At 36.1% G+C, this 18,177-nt stretch overlaps 1 protein-coding gene across 4 annotated transcripts in view; it reads left to right on the top strand.

Annotated features, from left to right (window-relative positions):
• Positions 1–18,177, top strand: part of SLCO6A1 (solute carrier organic anion transporter family member 6A1) — a 128,936-nt gene that overhangs the window by 97,113 nt on the left and 13,646 nt on the right. For all 4 annotated transcript variants that reach the window (XM_012505278.2, XM_003259802.4, XM_003259801.4 and 1 more), the window contains 3 exons: positions 4,224–4,411; positions 13,585–13,649; positions 15,824–15,961. In XM_012505278.2, coding sequence (XP_012360732.2) covers positions 4,224–4,411; positions 13,585–13,649; positions 15,824–15,961 — 391 coding nt within the window. The remainder of the gene's footprint in view (positions 1–4,223; positions 4,412–13,584; positions 13,650–15,823; positions 15,962–18,177) is intronic.

The raw sequence follows: 18,177 nt of genomic DNA, 5'->3' as shown, positions 1-18,177 counted from the left end.
TAGGAAAAAAGTATATGTATAACATAAAATTCAATTAAAAAGCTTGATTATATGCTGTGCTTGTTAGGAAATTTGTCTCTTTGGTTCACCGTTATTTGCAGTATCTAGATTACTGCCTGTTTCTTTGCAGATGCTTAATAAATATTTGTCAGATGAATAATCATTAAAAGGTTACTTTAAATTTACACCTTTTTTGGATAAAGTAGTAGTTTTTCATGTTAAATAATTCAAATAGTTTAAGCTGTACTGTTAAATATGCCTCCTTTCTATCACAGGCCATTGATACCTTGTGCTTATATTCAGAAGCAACAAATTTTACCGTCTATTTTTATGCATCATTATAGAAATACACATGTTAAAGCATATAGAGTCTTTTCTATACAAATGGGAGCATATTATACATATTTTATGCACTTTGTTCTTTTAACATGATATCTTAGAAAATGAAAACATATACTTTAAGATAATAGCCATCTTTGGGGACTTGACTATTTTTACTTTTTTCATTTTTCTATATCTTAAAAATATTTTCAGTGGTCATGAATTATTTTTATAATGAAAAGTAATTAAGTTTAAGTTAGCACTGTACTTTCATTACCATTACGATGCTCTCATAACTGTGTAGAGACTAATCATGTCCTCTCAGCTGAGACAGTACATTTGGGTAAGAAAAATACTCCTGTTCAAGGCTCACAAGCTTTTATCCAAAATTCTTGCATTCAAATATCTCAATTGTTGGATTTTAAAAAGAAATATAGTACATATTCATTGTATATCATATTCCACACTCAGCAGAGCAGCAACTGTAATCAAACATTGATATGCCAACACTTGTGATATTCTCATTTAGAGAGATAAATGAAAACATTAAATGGCTTTACATTGTTCTAGGTCATATTTTTTCATCAATTAAGCTACAAAGAAAACTCTTTGGTTTTCAGAGTTCTCTGGACTTGAAAATTGTGTGTAGAGGACTGTGGGTCTATATTAGTAACTTAGAAACTAACATTATATAGTAATTAACAGTGGCTTGCAAGCCATTTGCAAAAGTTGATATTTTATAAATTTTATCATGGTGTTCCAATTTAAATGAGGAAAAAGTCATTGAAATATAATGTCATTGTGGTGGTATTAACAGGTGGGATTATTAAGAGTTGATTAGGCCATGAAGACTTTGCCCTCATCAAGAGATTAATGTTATTATTGCAGGAGCGGGTTTGTTATTGTGATTGTGGGTTGCTATAAAAACAGTTTGGCCCTCTCTTGTGCTCCTGTTCTCTTACCATTTTGCCTTCTGCCATGAGATGATGCAGCACAAAGGCCCTCACTAGATGCCACCACTTTCATATTAGACTTGCCAGCCTTCAGAATTATGAGAAATAAATTACTCAGTCTGTGGCATTCTGTTATAGCAACACAAAGTGAGTTAAGACACTCATTAGTACTTTTAGACCATTTTCCCTTTACTTTTTCCCAATTCTCCATCACTGAAACTTACTTCAGCAGGCATTACTTCAACTATCGTTTTTATTACAGTCATTTTCAGACTCGAGAATTCTTCCTCCCATTCCTTGAGGATTTTAGGCCCTGGTTCACTGGCATTCTTTCTAATACAGTGGTTAGTAATCTTGAAATTCATCTTGAGGCTCTTTCTAATACTCTAACCCTATAATTCCTTAACATATTCTTTCCTGGTAATCTTGTTTCCACCCCACCTCATGCAATGTCCTTCTATGGTCATACCCTAGGCCTTTACAAAAACTTTACTCATTTCATGATCTCAATTTCAATTATTCTACTATTGACCTACAACTTCCTTTCTTTCAGCTCACTTTCTCTAGTACATGGACTCCTTAGTTCTTCAACCCTTTTAGAGCCCAATATCTTCTGATTCCATAATCTGTTCATGAACCCTTCGTTTTATTTTTTATTTCTCCTTTTAGCCATCTTGTATGGCTAAAAGGTTGTATGGCCTACAACTATTTGTTGTGCTAAATATCTTTTGTCTGTCCTCCAGATTCATTTCTTACCTTTCTCTACCCTCCTCAATATCCCAGAAGATTGAATTATAGGATGAAAGCTCCTTTGCCCTCTGGCTTTGGACTGGGTTAAGATGATAAGGAGTCCTAATAGGAAATCAGGAAGACAGGGGAAACAAGTGAAATCATGGTGTTTATTTTCTTGATTCTTTCCCTGAGCTGTGGATGACTGACTGCCTCTCTTGACTAAAAGTCATAGTTTCTCTTAGGAAGTCCTTCCCCATATGACCTTTTCTTTCTGGTGACCATTTTCACTCTAGAGTCTTTCAGCAAATCCTTTCAAACCTATTTTCAAAGTAAACACTGAATTTGGCCATTTTCATTTTCTCTGATTACCACCCTGGCCTCTCAAGCACCATTGTTTTGTACTTTATTTTATACACTTTTAACTGTTTTAACTGCTTTTACCCTTGCCTACATATTTCAAAAGTCTCAATATAGCAATCACAATGATCTTTTAAAATATGTCATTTATATATCCATCCAATGACTTCACATCACTAGAAATAATAACCAAAGTTCTTTACATTGCTCTTGCAATTGCCACCCAATAGCTGTATAATCCTCCCTTTTCCTACCACCCTGATTTTGTTTTCTCTTAGTAGCCTTCATGTTCATTCTGATCCAGCCTATTCTTTTCTTGTTTTTCTTTCAACTTTTCAAACGAGCTCTACCACAAGGCTTTTCAATTACTGTTCCTTTTTTTTACTTGAAACATATTTCTTTTAGATAACCATGTGGTCCACTCACTTGCCTTTTTCAGATCTCAGCTCATCATGGAAACATTGTCTGATCATGTTAAGTATTGTCCTATAGCCCCCCCAATATTCCCTGTATTTTTCCTTGTTTTATTATTTTCTCAATAGCACTTGTCATTAAATACTCAAGTTCCTTTTTTCTTAAACGTCCTGTCTCCCCAAATAGAAAGTTTTCTACATGGAACAGTGGTTTCTATAGTATTGTTTACCGTGTTTTCCCAAAACCTAGATTGATGATTGGCATATAGGCACTCAAAAAAATATTTGGTGGAATGAAGGAATTGATATGTGGATATTTGGGTATTTATATTATTTAACATATTTATTAACCTCTCAGCAACTTCACCCACTAAACTGACATAAACTTGTCTGAATTATAATTTTCTGAATCACCCAGATTCAAGTTATGTTTAATTTCTCTTATTTTTTCACTAGTAAAATCTAATTCAATATTTCTTTCAAAATTTCACAATTTCAAAATTTATTGTATTGTTCTTTTCTTATTATTATTTTGTAGTTTAGAATATTTCCAATAAAGTAATAAATTGCGAACTGGTCTCTGCATCTTTAAACTCTGTTTAATTCTCCTTAGAAAATGTCACCAATTCATCTGCCTTAAATTATCCACCCTACAACCACAACTCCAAATTCTCATTGGCTTTCCATTCAGGGCTAAAGTATGAATTCCATTGGCTCTAGACACTTTTGCCTTTGTGCTCTCTTTTCTTCACTAAAAAATTAATAATGATAAAGAAATTATTTTATCTACACCACATTGGTGTGAAAAAAATACAATCCAAGCTGGATTCATCATTATATATTCATTTATATAATTTATTATTATACTAATTTTTTCTTTGATTTTAAAATGCTTTAAAATTAAAATATTTTATGTGGTCCTGAATATGTTACAGATTCTAGGTATTGTGTCTGTTGTCCCAAATGGATAGCAGCCCTGTCATTATTACATACAAAATAAAGTCTTTTTAGTATGGTTTCAAAGCCTGTCACAATTGGGTAACTGTCCATATTTTAAATCTCAGCTAAAGTTCCATTTTTTCATTACATTATTTTTAATTTCCCTCAATTTATATATCTAACAATTTGTTATGAATTTGAACACAAATATTTTGAAGAAAATTTCTTAAATTAACAGAACTCTTCCTAAGTAATTATAATTACACACACACCCACACACACACACACACACACAAACACACCCAGATTTTTTTGCCATGTAAAATACCTTGGATTTATCATTAATGTTTAATTTCTAAATAATACATAGCAGGCTTCATATAAAGATATTTTGAAATAAAGCTAATGTGTCTCCTTGCGGTTATTGATTTAATTTTTATTTTATGATAAGAACTTTTGTTTATGACTATTTTTCTGAAAGACTGTTTCCTGTCTTCAATATTCACAGATGTACTACAGTTGTTCTTGCATTAAAGAAGGATTAATAACTGCAGATGCGGAAGGTGATTTTATTGATGCCAGACCTGGGAAATGTGATGCAAAGTGCTATAAATTACCTTTGTTCATTGCTTTTATCTTCTCTACACTTATATTTTCTGGTTTTTCTGGTGTACCGATCATCTTGGCCATCACACGGTATGTATATATTATTCATTATTATTGTTTATTTAATATATAAGAAAAGTAATTTTGGAAAGATTTTAGAATGCTGTAGCAAATAATTTACTCTGTGTTTCACGGTAGCAAATGCAGAGGGAAAGTTGTTAAATTGTCACAATTCATGTGTATAATTAGTTCTCTTTTAGCTAGTTTATTTGCATAGAGTATGTAAAAATCACATTGTTTAACTTAAAACAATATATTTACCCAATTTAACACACATAGAAATGTTATAAATATAGGAAAAAATATTAACTTTGACACAGATTTGATTATAATGTTGACTCATTATAATTGGTTATAGGAATTTATTAACTATTTACATCCATATTGCTTAATTTGACTATGAGAAAGCATGAGTGTCATCAACAAAGGAGCATAATAACTTTTAGAATTTCATAATATAATTATTATTATTCTAAACAAAATCAACATTTATTATTTATGTGTTCTTCCTAAATATATGAAATCCATTTAATATTCATTTGTATCATAGTGCAGAATAATTTTTTTGTTATTTTCAATTTTTTTTTTTTCAAGATGCTAACAAAAAACTTTAAGGCATGGAAAGCCTGCATAGGCTGACCAGGAAACAAAGAGAGGAGAATGGTAATTTCTATCTGAGTTGATTTGGAAGTATTGTAAGATCTATTCCATAAAATGAGTTATAAGGATAAATGATTTCTCATAATACAAGCAGGCAGGGGACAAGACATTAGGAGGAAAAGTGAGCAGTGAAAGTGAAGCCAAAAAATGTGTGAAATATCCTGGCAAAAAGTTTGCTATCACAGGATAGCATGATGATGAATGAGACAAAGAGATCTGAGCTAGGTAAGGCCCCAATTCACATTAACACGATCTTCTTTGCCATGTTAACGTGAATGTTGTTATTCTGTGTACAGACCTGGGAACCACTGAAAACTGCAGACCTCAGGAGTGAAAGTGATCAGATGGCATTTTAGATAGAATGCTTGGAAAAGACTGTGAAAGATGGAGCTGAGGGGAAAACCTGGAGAAAAAGGAAAACACTTAGAATTTAGTAGTGGTGGCCAGGCACAGTGGCTCATGCCTATAATCCCAGCACTTTGGGAGGCTGTTGTGGATGGATCACTTGAGGTCAGGAATTCGAGATCAGCCTGGCCAACATGGTGAAACCTGTCTCTACTAAAAATACAAAAATTAGCCAGGTAGGGTGATGAGGGCCTGTAATCCCAGCTACTCGGAAGGCTGAGGCAGGAGAATCACTTGAACTCAGGACGGAGGCTGCGATGAGCCAAGATTCATGCCACTGCATTCCAGCCTGTGTGCCAGAGTGAGACTCTGAAAAAAAATAGGGGGGTGGAGCCAAGATGGCCAAATAGGAACAGCTCCAGTCTACAGCTCCCAGCATGAGCGATGCAGAAGATGGGTGATTTCTGCCTTTACAACTGAGGTACCAGGTTCATCTCACTGGGGAGTGTCAGACAGTGGGTGCAAGACAGTGGGTGCAGTGCACTGAGCATGAGCCGAAGCAGGAAGAGGCATCAACTCACCCGGGATGCACAAGGGGTCAGGGAATTCACTCTCCTAGTCAAAGAAACGGGTGACAGATGGCATGTGGAAAATCGGGTCACTCCCACCCTAATACTGTGCTTTTCCAATGGTCTTAGCAAACGGCACACCAGGAGATTATATCCTGCACCTGGCTCAGAGGGTCCTATGCCCATGGAGCCTCACTTATTGCTAGCACAGCAGTCTGAGATCAAACTGCAAGGTGGCAGCGAGGCTGGGGGAGGGGTGCCTACCATTGCCGAGGCTTGAGTAGGTAAACAAAGCGGCAGGGAAGCTCGAACTGGGTGGAGCCCACCGCAGCTCAAGGAGGGCTGCCTGCCTCTGTAGACTCCACTTCTGGGGACAGGGCATAGCCAAACAAAAGGCAGCAGAAAACTCTGCAGACTTAAATGTCCCTGTCTGACAGCTTTGAAGAGAGTGGTGGTTCTCCCAGCACACAGCTGGAGATCTGAGAACAGACAGACTGCCTCCTCAAGTCGGTCCCTGACCCCCGAGTAGCCTAACTGGGAGGCATCCCCCAGTAGGGGCAGACTGACACCTCACACGGCCGGGTACTCCTCTGAGACAAAACTTCCAGAGGAATGATCAGGCAGCAACATTTGCTGTTCACCAATATTCGCTATTCTGAAGCCTCCACTGCTGATACCCAGGCAAACAGGGTCTCGAGTGGAACTCTGGCAAACTCCAACAGACCTGCAGCTGAGGGTCCTGACTGTTAGAAGGAAAACTACAAACAAAAAGGACATCTACACCAAAACCCCATCTGTACGTCATCATCATCAAAGACCAAAGGTAGATAAAACCACAAAGATGGGGAAAAAACAGAGCAGAAAAACTGGAAACTCTAAAAATCAGAGCGCCTCTCCTGCTCCAAAGGAACGCAGCTCCGCACCAGCAACGGAACAAAGCTGGACGGAGAATGACTTTGACGACATGAGAGAAGAAGGCTTCAGATGATCAAACTACTCCGAGTTAAAGGAGGAAGTTCAAACCCATGGCAAAGAAGTTAAAAACCTTGAAAAAAAATTAGACTAATGGCTAACGAGAATAACCAAGGCAGAGAAGTCCTTAAAGGACCTGATGGAGCTGAAAACCAAGGCACGAGAACTACATGACAAAAGCACGAGCCTCAGTAGCCGATTCGATCAACTGGAAGAAAGGGTATCAGTGATGGAAGTTGAATGAATGAAATGAAGCAAGAAGATAAGTTCAGAGAAAACAGAATAAAAAGAAAGGAACAAATCCTCCAAGAAATATGGGACTATGTGAAAAGACCAAATCTACATCTAATTGGTGTACCTGAAAGTGACAGGGAGAATGTAACCAAGTTGGAAAACACTCTGCAGGATATTATCCAGGAAAACTTCCCCAATCTAGCAAGGCAGGCCAACATTCAGATTCAGGAAATGCAGAGAACACCACAAAGATACTCCTCGAGAAGAGCAACCCCAAGACACATAATTATCAGATTCACCAAAGTTGAAATGAAGGAAAAAATGTTAAGGGCAGCCAGAGAGAAAGGTCGGGTTACTCACAAAGGGAAGCCCATCAGACTAACAGCTGATCTCTCGGCAGAAACTCTACAAGCCAGAAGAGAGTGGGGGCCAATATTCAACATTCTTAAAGAAAAGAATTTTCAATCCAGAATTTCATATCCAGCCAAACTAAGCTTCATAAGTGAAGGAGAAATAAAATCCTTTACAGACAAGCAAATGCTGAGAGACTTTGTCACCACCAGGCCTGCCCTAAAAGAGCTCCTGAAAGAAGCACTAAACATGGAAAGGAACAACCAGTACCAGCCACTGCAAAAACATGCCAAATTGTAAAGACCATCGAGGCTAGGAAGAAACTGCATCAACTAATGAGCAAAATAATCAGCTAACATCATAATGTCGGGATCAAATTCACACATAACAATATTAACCTTAAATGTAAATGGGCTAAATGCTCCAATTAAAAGACACAGACTGGCACATTGGATAAAGAGTCAAGACCCATCAGTGTGCTGTATTCAGGAAACCCATCTCACGTGCAGACACACATAGGCTCAAAATAAAGGGGTGGAGGAAGATCTGCCAAGCAAATGGAAAACAAAAAAAAGCAGGGGTTGCAATCCTAGTCTCTGATAAAACAGACTTTAAACCAACAAAGATCAAAAGAGACAAAGAAGGCCATTACATAATGTTAAAGGGATCAATTCAATAAGAAGAGCTAACTATCCTAAATATATATGCACCCAATACAGGAGCACCCAGATTCATAAAACAAGTCCTTAGAGACCTACAAACAGACTTAGACTCCCACACAATAAAAATGAGAGACTTTAACACCTCACTGTCAACATTAGACAGATCAATGAGACAGAAAGTTAACAAGGATATCCAGGAATTGAACTCAGCTCTGCACAAAGTGGACCTAATAGACATCTACAGAGCTCTCCACCACAAATCAACAGAATATACATTCTTTTCAGCACCACACCACACCTATTCCAAAATTGACCACATAGTTGGAACTAAAGCACTCCTCAGCAAATGTAAAAGAACAGAAATTATAACAAACTGTCTCTCAGACCACAGTGCAATCAAACTAGAACTCAGGATTAAGAAACTCACTCAAAACCGCTCAACTACATGGAAACTGAACAACCTGCTCCTGAATGACTATTGGGTACATAATGAAATGAAGGCAGAAATAAAGATGTTCTTTGAAACCAATGAGAACAAAGACACAACATACCAGAATCTCTGGGACACATTCAAAGCAGTGTGTAGAGGGAAATTTATAGCACTAAATGCCCACAAGAGAAAGCAGGAAAGACCTAAAATTGACATCCTAACATCACAATTAAAATAACTAGAAAAGCAAGAGCAAACACATTCAAAAGCTAGCAGAAGGCAAGAAATAATTAAGATCAGAGCAGAACTGAAGGAAATAGAGACACAAAACACCCTTCAAAAAATCAATGAATCCAGGAGCTGGTTTTTTGAAAAGATCATCAAAACTGATAGACCACTAGCAAGAGTAATAAAGAAGAAAAGAGAGAAGAACAAAATAGACACAATAAAAAATGGTAAAGGGGATATCACCACCGATCCCGCAGAAATACAAACTACCATCAGAGAATACTATAAACACCTCTAAGCAAATAAACTAGAAAATCTAGAAGAAATGGATAAATTCCTCAACACATACACCCTCCCAAGACTAAACAAAGAAGAAGTTGAATCTCCGAATAAACCAATAACAGGTTCTGAAATTGAGGCAATAATTAATACCTTACCAACCAAAAAAAGTCCAGGACCAGATGGATTCACAGCCAAATTCTACCAGAGGTACAAAGAGGAGCTGGAACCATTCCTTCTGAAACTATTCCAGTCAATAGAAAAAGGGGGAATCCTCCCTAACTCATTTTATGAGGCCAGCATCATCCTGCTACCAAAGCTTGGCAGAGACACAACAAAAAAATAGAATTTTAGACCAATATCCCTGATGAACTTCGATGCAAAAATCCTCAGTAAAATACTGGCAAACCGAATCCAGCAGCACATCAAAACGCTTATCCACCATGATCAAGTGGGCTTCATCACTGGGATGCAAGGCTGGTTCAACATACAAAATTCAATAAACGTAATCCAGCATATAAACAGAAACAAAGACAAGAACCACATGATTATCTCAATAGATGCAGAAAAGGCCTTTGACAAAATTCAACAACCCTTCATGCTAAAAACTCTCAATAAATTAGGTATTGATGGGATGTATCTCAAAATAATAAGAGCTATCTATGACAAACCCACAGCCAATAGCCTACTGAATGGGCAAAAACTGGAAGCATTCCCTTTGAAAACTGGCACAAGACAGGGATGCTGTCTCTCACCACTCCTATTCAACATAGTGTTGGACGTTCTGGCCAGGGAAATCAGGCAGGAGAAAGAAATAAAGGGTATTCAATTAGGAAAAGAGGACGTCAAATTGTCCCTGTTTGCAGGTAACATGATTGTATATCTAGAAAACCCCATCATCTCAGCCCAAAATCTCCTTAAGCTGATAAGCAACTTCAGCAAAGTCTCAGGATACAAAATCAATGTGCAAAAATCACAAGGATTCTTATACGTCAATAACAGACAAACAGAGAGCCAAATCATGAGTGAACTCCCATTCACAATTGCTTCAAAGACAATAAAATACCTAGGAATCCAACTTACAAGGGATGTGAAGGACCTCTTCAAGGAGAACTACAAACCACTGCTCAAAGAAATAAAAGAGGATACAAAGAAGTGGAAGAACATTCCATGCTCATGGGTAGGAAGAATCAATATCGTGAAAATGGCCATACTGCCCAAGGTAATTTATAGATTCAAGGCCATCCCCATCAAGCTACCAATAACTGTCTTCACAGAACTGGAAAAAACTACTTTTGAGTTCATATGGAACCAAAAAAGAGCCTGCATTGCCAAGTCAATCCTAAGCCAAAAGAACAAAGCTGGAGGCCTCTCACTACCTGACTTCAAACTATACTACAAGCCTGCAGTAACCAAAACAGCATGGTACTGGTACCAAAACAGAGATACAGACCAATGGAACAGAACAGAGCCCTCAGAAATAATGCCACATATCTACAACCATCTGATCTTTGACAAACCTGACAAAAAAAAGCAGTGGGGAAATGATTCCCTATTTAATAAATGGTGCTGGGAAAACTGGCTAGTCATATGTAGAAAGCTGAAACTGGATCCCTTCCTTACACCTTATACAAGAATTAATTCAAGATGGACTAAAGATTTAAATGTTAGACCTAAAACCATAAAAACCCTAGAAGAAAACCTAGGCAATACCATTCAGGACATAGGCATGGGCAAGGACTTCATGTCTAAAACACCAAAAGCAATGGCAACAAACGCCAAAATGGACAAATGGGGTCTAATTAAACTAAAGAGCTCCTGCACAGCAAAAGAAACTATCATCAGAGTGAACAGGCAACATACAGAATGGGAGAAAATTTTTGCAATCTAGTCATCTGACAATGGGCTAATATCCAGAATCTACAATGAACTCAAACAGATTTACAAGAAAAAAACAACCCCATCAAAAAGTGGGCAAAGGACATGAACAGACACTTTTCAAAAGAAGACATTTATGCAGCCAAAAGACACATGAAAAAATGCTCATCATCACTGGCCGTCAGAGAAATGCAAGTCAAAACCACAACGAGATACCGTCTCACACCAGTTACAATGGCGATCATTAAAAAGTCAGGAAACAACAGGTGCTGGAGAGGATGTGGAGAAATAGGAACACTTTTACACTGTTGGTGGGACCGTAAACTAGTTCAACCATTGTGGAAGTCAGTGTGGCGATTCCTCAGGGATCTAGAACTAGAAATACCATTTGACTCAGCCATCCCATTACTGGGTATATACCCAAAGGATTATAAATCATGCTGCTATAAAGACACATGCACACATATGTTTATTGTGGTACCATTCATAATAGCAAAGACTTGGAGCCAAGCCACATGTCCAACAATGATAGACTGGATTAAGAAAATGTGGCACATATACATCATGGAATACTATGCAGCCATAAAAAATGATGAGTTCATGTCCTTTGCAGGGACATGGATGAAGCTGGAAACCATCATTCTCAGCAAACTATCGCAAGGACAAAAAGCCAAACACCACATTTTCTCACTCATAGGTGGGAATTGAACAATGAGAACACATGGACACAGGAAGGGGATCATCACACACTGTTGTGAGGTGGGGGAAGCGGGGAGGGATAGCATTAGGAAATATACCTAATGTTAAATGACGAGTTAATGGGTGCAGCACACCAACATGGCACATGTATACATATGTAACTAACCTGCACGTTGTGCATATGTACCCGAAAACTTAAAGTATAATAAAAAAAAATTCTTAACTATTCCATTATAGATTAGATTTAAAAATTTTTAATGCTTTTTTGTTAAAGCACAGTAGTTTTTCATTAAAATCTTAGTTTTGTATACATGTCTCTTAGCTATTTTTGTGCTATTCACTGAAATAATTTTGGAAAATCCTGGAAATTATTAATCTTTTCATCTTGTTTTGTATGTTAGAAAGAGGGTTGCAATCAAACTGAAGATACATAAATACTGCTTAATGATTATACTTATGAATAATGGTCAGCTATATATGTGCCTCTCATAGCTCCAATATCACATGACATAAAAGAAAATTACTTATGCTAAATAAAGGAGAACACTGAATTATAGTTAGACAACATTTCCACTTTATATAAAAAACTACACTAAAGTGTGATTCTAAAACATGACTTTTTTTAACTCTCTTTAGTGAATCTGCTCATAATGAAAGTGTAAATTATTTTTTACTTAAAAATTTAGTTATCATTTGAGAATTGGTTAATTTGTTTTTATTTTTCTAATAGTAAATATATGAGGAAGAAATATATATTTTTACCAGGTTAATATGGGTAGAATTACCTCACTTTTTGCAAAATATTACAAAATACTGTGTATATGCTATATTTTTATAAATAGAATCATGTTGGATGAAATGTTGGTCGTAATATAGTTTATTGTTCAAGTTTGAAGGCAAATAAACAAAAAGTAAGTATTGAGTTTATTTAAAATGCCCATTAATAATATAGTTCTTATTTTTTAACTTTTTAAAATGTTCAGATTATTTTTAATTGTATTTTTATTTATTTTCCAAACTCCTAATACATACAGTTATACATTTTTTTCTTTTTTAAACAAATGCTTGGTTTGATCAGTAGGAAATACTGAGATCTTCATTCTTTATATTTGGAAAAGTTATTTTTCATTTATTTTAGCTTTTAAATAGTGAGTGTAGTAGTCACAGGTCAAACATGAAAGAGGTGGCAACCTCAAATTAGAACAATTTGAGTAAGGTTGAATTAAGTGACTATTTAAAATGTAGGTAAGGTGTAAGGAATCCCAAGTAATAGTGCATTATCTCTGGTATCCTGCCACTCCAGGCCCGAAGAGAAACAAGGGCTGGGAAGGAAAAAGGAATCCTGTAGAGAGGACTCCTTCACCCATGGAACACCGTCAGCCTGGGTAACTGCTGGAAGGGAGTCTTTGAATACAGATCTTGACCTCACTTTCCTCACTCATTCAGAAGTGTCCCAATCAGTAGCCAGAAGACAAGAGAGCCCATTGATATAGTCCATTTACCTCAGCCTCCCGGGGCAGAGAGCAAGGTAGAAAAATGTGGAGAGTAAATCTCACAGGGGCAAAAAGAACTCTAAAATAATGGGTGTACATGACAGAATGAAAACCGGTAAGTATAAAATCTAGTGCTAAGTCTTTCCAGCAAAGGAATGGGAGCTGAGGAAGAGGGTTTGGGCCATAAAAACCTTCTTTGGGAAGACCAAGGACCTTTGTAATTGGCTGGCAAAGGGCAGGATATGGAGAAATAGGGAGTTGTAGTCCTTTTGCCAGTTGGCTAAAGATTCTTAGTACAACTGATGCACCAGAAGAAAAAAAAAAGATTAGCCTTGAATCTAGCATACTTTCTTAGTGCTAATAACAATGATGTGCTGATTATATCCTTGCTATTTACTTTCAGGGTTGTACCTGACAAATTGCGTTCTCTGGCCTTGGGTGTAAGCTATGTGATTTTGAGAATATTTGGTATGGATTTTTGGCAATCTCTTATTACATCAAATTTTTTTTTTGATATGTATGTGTCTGCATGTGTATTTAGTATTACAAATAAATAATAGTAAATGACACAAAGCAAGTGAAAGGGCGAGCTGCTTTGCAGAATTTAGGAGACAATGTAAAGAGGGAATACTTAATGCAAAGCTCATTCTAATTATCAAATTATCAAGTAAAATATGCATATTATATTTGATCAGAAGAGACAACAAATTTGATTTGAAATATACTAATCATCTCATACGAGTGGTTTGGTAGGCTCATACAAAACACTTGTAATACTTTACATTGCTTGCATGTTTGGGAAGTCACTAACCTAGACTAACATTTTTAAATGTTTCATCACCAAAGACACTGAATCTAATGTTTTCAAAGATTTATTTGTTTCTAAGAACAAATAAATGTTGACAGGTAATGTACTATTTTCTATGATTTTCTTAAAGAGTGAAAACTAGATTTCAAATGCACATTATGACCATTTTAGAACCTCTGATTTACTAAATTCATGGATTAAAGACTGAAAGGTATATAATTTAAAAATGTAGAAAAATCTAAGTTTGGCTCTGATAGGGATCAGAGACATCATTCTGTAGCTAGATCTACATGTGTGATTAAAATTAGCTTTTTAACTGGGAAAAATTAGATAATATTTTTGTTTTGGACAATGATTCACTAGGTAAGAGATTTGTAATGGAAGAAGTAGCATAGGAAACAGTCAGTACACAGGAAGTTTCCTGCATCAGAAAGGAAGCCAGTGAGGCTGATGTATTTTTGAATGGAAGAGGGTAGAATAAGATGATATTAAATATTATAGACATAAACTGTCTATAGATATTTTAGGGTTTTTCTGCCAGGTAATTTTAAGCAGATGATAGATATTATTTGATTTACATTTAAAAGATAACCCTGGCTAGGCACAGTGCTCATATTTGTAATTCCAGCACTTTGGGAGGCTGAGGAGGAAGGATGACTTGAGGCCAGGAGTTGGAGACCAGCCTTGGCAATATAACAAGACTGTGTCTCTAAAAATAATAATAATAACAATTTTAAAAAATAAAAAGGTAACTCTGCTGATAGAAGAAAAAATACAGGAGATAAATGTGGAGGAAAAGAAAAGGGAGGCTTTTGCTGATGTCTAACAGTTACATTAAAGTAGATTCTAGGGTTTGTAGTACAAATAGAGAGAAAACAACATATCCAAAATATATTTGGAGTTAATGTTACAAAGATGTGTGATGGATTGAAAAAAGATGGTAAGAAATGGAAAAAATGAATAGTAAATTTTTTTTTAAACTTGAGCAGTTAAAAAAGAGTACTATCACTCACCAAGAGGAGTGAATCTAGATAATGCGCATTGGCAAGAATCAAGAGTCATTTAGGCAAGAAGGTCCTGATATTTGCTTAAGAAAGATGATCCACCATCAGAGTTTTTAGTTCTGAGAATCTGAGTCTGGTGTGTTTGGGGGCAACTCTGTGTGTGTGTGTGTGTGTGTGTGTGTGTGTGTGTGTGTATGTGTGTGTGTGTGTGTGGTGTGTGTGTGACGGTTCACTCACTTTTGGCTGAAAGTATCATTGTTGCTGTGGAGATTTTGTCTGAGACTATGTAGAGGTTTCCCTCAGGCAGCACAGCTGGTCCTCTGGATCTGAGGTCATCTGAATCTGGGGCTACTATAAACACGCCAGTGTATTTGCATTTTCAGTTATTTTTCTCAATGTCTTGATAAATAACAGATATACACTTGCAAACTCATTTTTCAGTCATTGAAAATTTCACAATTAGAGATATTTGAAGACACACTAACTTCACAAAATCAGCTTTTGGTATCTGTTTAAAGTACTTTCTCCTAAGTTTTTCACATAAAAGTCAATAAAAATATTGAGATGTCATTTAAATAGCAACATGTACAACATTCTAAACAGATGCAAAACTACTAATAGTTTCATACCTACAGGGATATGGATTGTTTTTGAAAACTCACATTGTTTCCAGTGATTAACAATCCTATCTATAAATAAATTATTAGATAATTTTAAGTGATATGTTTTGAATGATGATTCATCATTCATATATATTATGTGTGTGTGCATTACATCTTTAAGAGAATAGTGTTTTCACAAAGAATTTACAATCATTGCATTTTTCATAGGGACTATTCCTGGACTATCAATCTTTAAAATGTCAGGAGAAACTTCTTGTATTTTACGGGATGTTAATAAATGTGGACACCCAGGACGTTGCTGGATATATAACAAGACAAAAATGGCTTTCCTATTGGTAGGAATATGTAAGTGATACTTATTAAAAAACATAGATAACTAAAATTATTTTTAAAACTTATGGTTGTTAATAGTAATGTAGAATTATAATTATAAAACATGAATTAAATAAGTACTTTGATGAGTAAAGGAGTCTTAGTCTGCAAAATAGAGACCACATCTCTATAAGTAAAATTAAAAAAAATAAAAAAATAGCCAAGTATGATGTCACATATTTGTAGTCCCAGCTATTCAGAAGGCTGAGGTGGGAGGATCTCTTGAGCCTGAGAGGTGGAGGCTACAGTGAGTCATCCTTGTCCCAGCCTGGGTGACAGAGTGAGACTCTTTCAAAAACAAAAGAAAAAACAAAAATTAATAAAATAATAAAAGGATTATCTAGTTATACAGTAAAAATTTTAGGAACTAAAGTACCATAGAATTTATGTATTTGAGTCAGTGAGTTAAATACATAATAGTTCCCAAATAAAGAATGATAATTGGCAGAATTTTAGTTTGGGAAATAATTTTGCCCATGTACATATCCAAAAAAATTTCTTGACCTTGTAACCCTTTCTACCTCCACAGTAAAAGCTGGATAAATTTGAAGAAAATTTTTGCACCATTAGAGAACATAAAGCTACTCTTATTTCAGTTAAATCTACACTTCATATTTTCTCTTTGGTTCAATAACAGTGCCTAGAACACAGTAACCTTTCAATATTTGTTGAATAAATAAGAGATATAGGGACTCAAGATGCTGTGGTGGTGTGAGATGTGGTCAAAGTGTTGGGAAAGTCTAGACATGTTTTTATTACTTTGGGAAACTTATCAAATCTTCCTGAATAATAATTTATTCATCTGTTAAATGAGGATATTGTACTGCCTAATTTCTGAAGTCTTAATCAGCGTAAACATTAAATGATTATATTGTATATTATGTTTTGTGTGATACATACTTTAAAGTGTTTATATGTTTTGTTGTTTCACTGAGTAGATTCAATAATTCAAAAAAACACACAATGATAGACTCTAATATTTAAGAGTAACAAATATCTGTTTGATAAAAGTATAGAGCAATGCCTTCTAATTCCAAAGTCAAGTATTCAGCAAGCTTGACATACACTGGAAACTGAGTAAAATAAAACAAAATCAAAAAGTCAAAATGACACTTGAGAAGTCAAAATTAACTTGTTAGAGACAATTCAACAAAAATAAGAAATGTTCCTAAGGAAGTCTTAAAACTTTGCTGAGACTTTAAATTTTTATTTTAGATATAATTGTAACATGATTACCTGTTTTCAAACACAGTATGTGCTTGACAAAGTTGGTGAACTAGAAGAGATTCCAGTAGGGAGCTATTGAAAGGAGATATGAATAATGAAAAACATAAATAATTATAGTCCAATAGAAAAGGCAAAGATAGAAAACTGCAATATTATGCATGTGTGGCAATTTAGTGTAAGCCAGTATATTTTTAAATATATTTCATTGGTTATATGACTCGGAATCACTTGGTGTTCTTATTAAAAATATACATTCTGAGGCCATGAATTAGAACTCCAGGGATTAGAAGACATCAGCAAGATAGAGGAATAGGAGTTTTCAGCACTTCTTCCCTCACAGAAACATTTATTTGACCATCCATGTGTGAAAATACCTTCAGGAGAGCTAGAGAAATTACACTGAGAGAATATAGCACCTGGATGTAGCAGAGAAATAAGAAAAGACACATTGAAGAGGGTAGGAAGTATAATTTCACATGACCTGCATCACCCTTCCCCCAAGTCTGGCAGGACAGTGCAGACAGATACCCTCCATGTGAAGGAATGAACTCTAAGCAAGAACCTGATTTTGCCATTGACTCAAAACCAAGTCTGTCTCAGTAAAATACAGCTCTAGGCTGACCCTCTTAGCACCAGGCTCTAGGCAGACACCTGTAGAGGAGTCTCCAGGCCTGCTGCAACTACAGGTTGTGTTCCAAAGCCCTGCACTTCAGACTAGCACCCACAGACTATGCCCCCAGTCCTGTGTTGCACAAGACTGGAACCAAAAAACCTTAGTTTCAGGCCAGCATCTGCAGCCCTAGGCACTGGGCTGGGAACTTGCAGCCTGAGGCACCAGGCTGATACTCACAGACCCAACTTCCAGGCCAGCCCTTGCAGATAAAGGTTCCAGACCTGTGCCCTGTGTTCCCAGGCTCCAGAGTAGTCCCCATAGCCCTAGGTTCCAGTGGATGTAAGGTCCA

Source organism: Nomascus leucogenys, chromosome 2, assembly GCF_006542625.1.
Source record: "Nomascus leucogenys isolate Asia chromosome 2, Asia_NLE_v1, whole genome shotgun sequence".
Classification (NCBI taxonomy): domain Eukaryota; kingdom Metazoa; phylum Chordata; class Mammalia; order Primates; family Hylobatidae; genus Nomascus; species Nomascus leucogenys.
The sequence above is the reverse complement of the archived record's forward strand: the minus strand, read 5'-3'. Positions and strand labels throughout refer to the sequence as shown.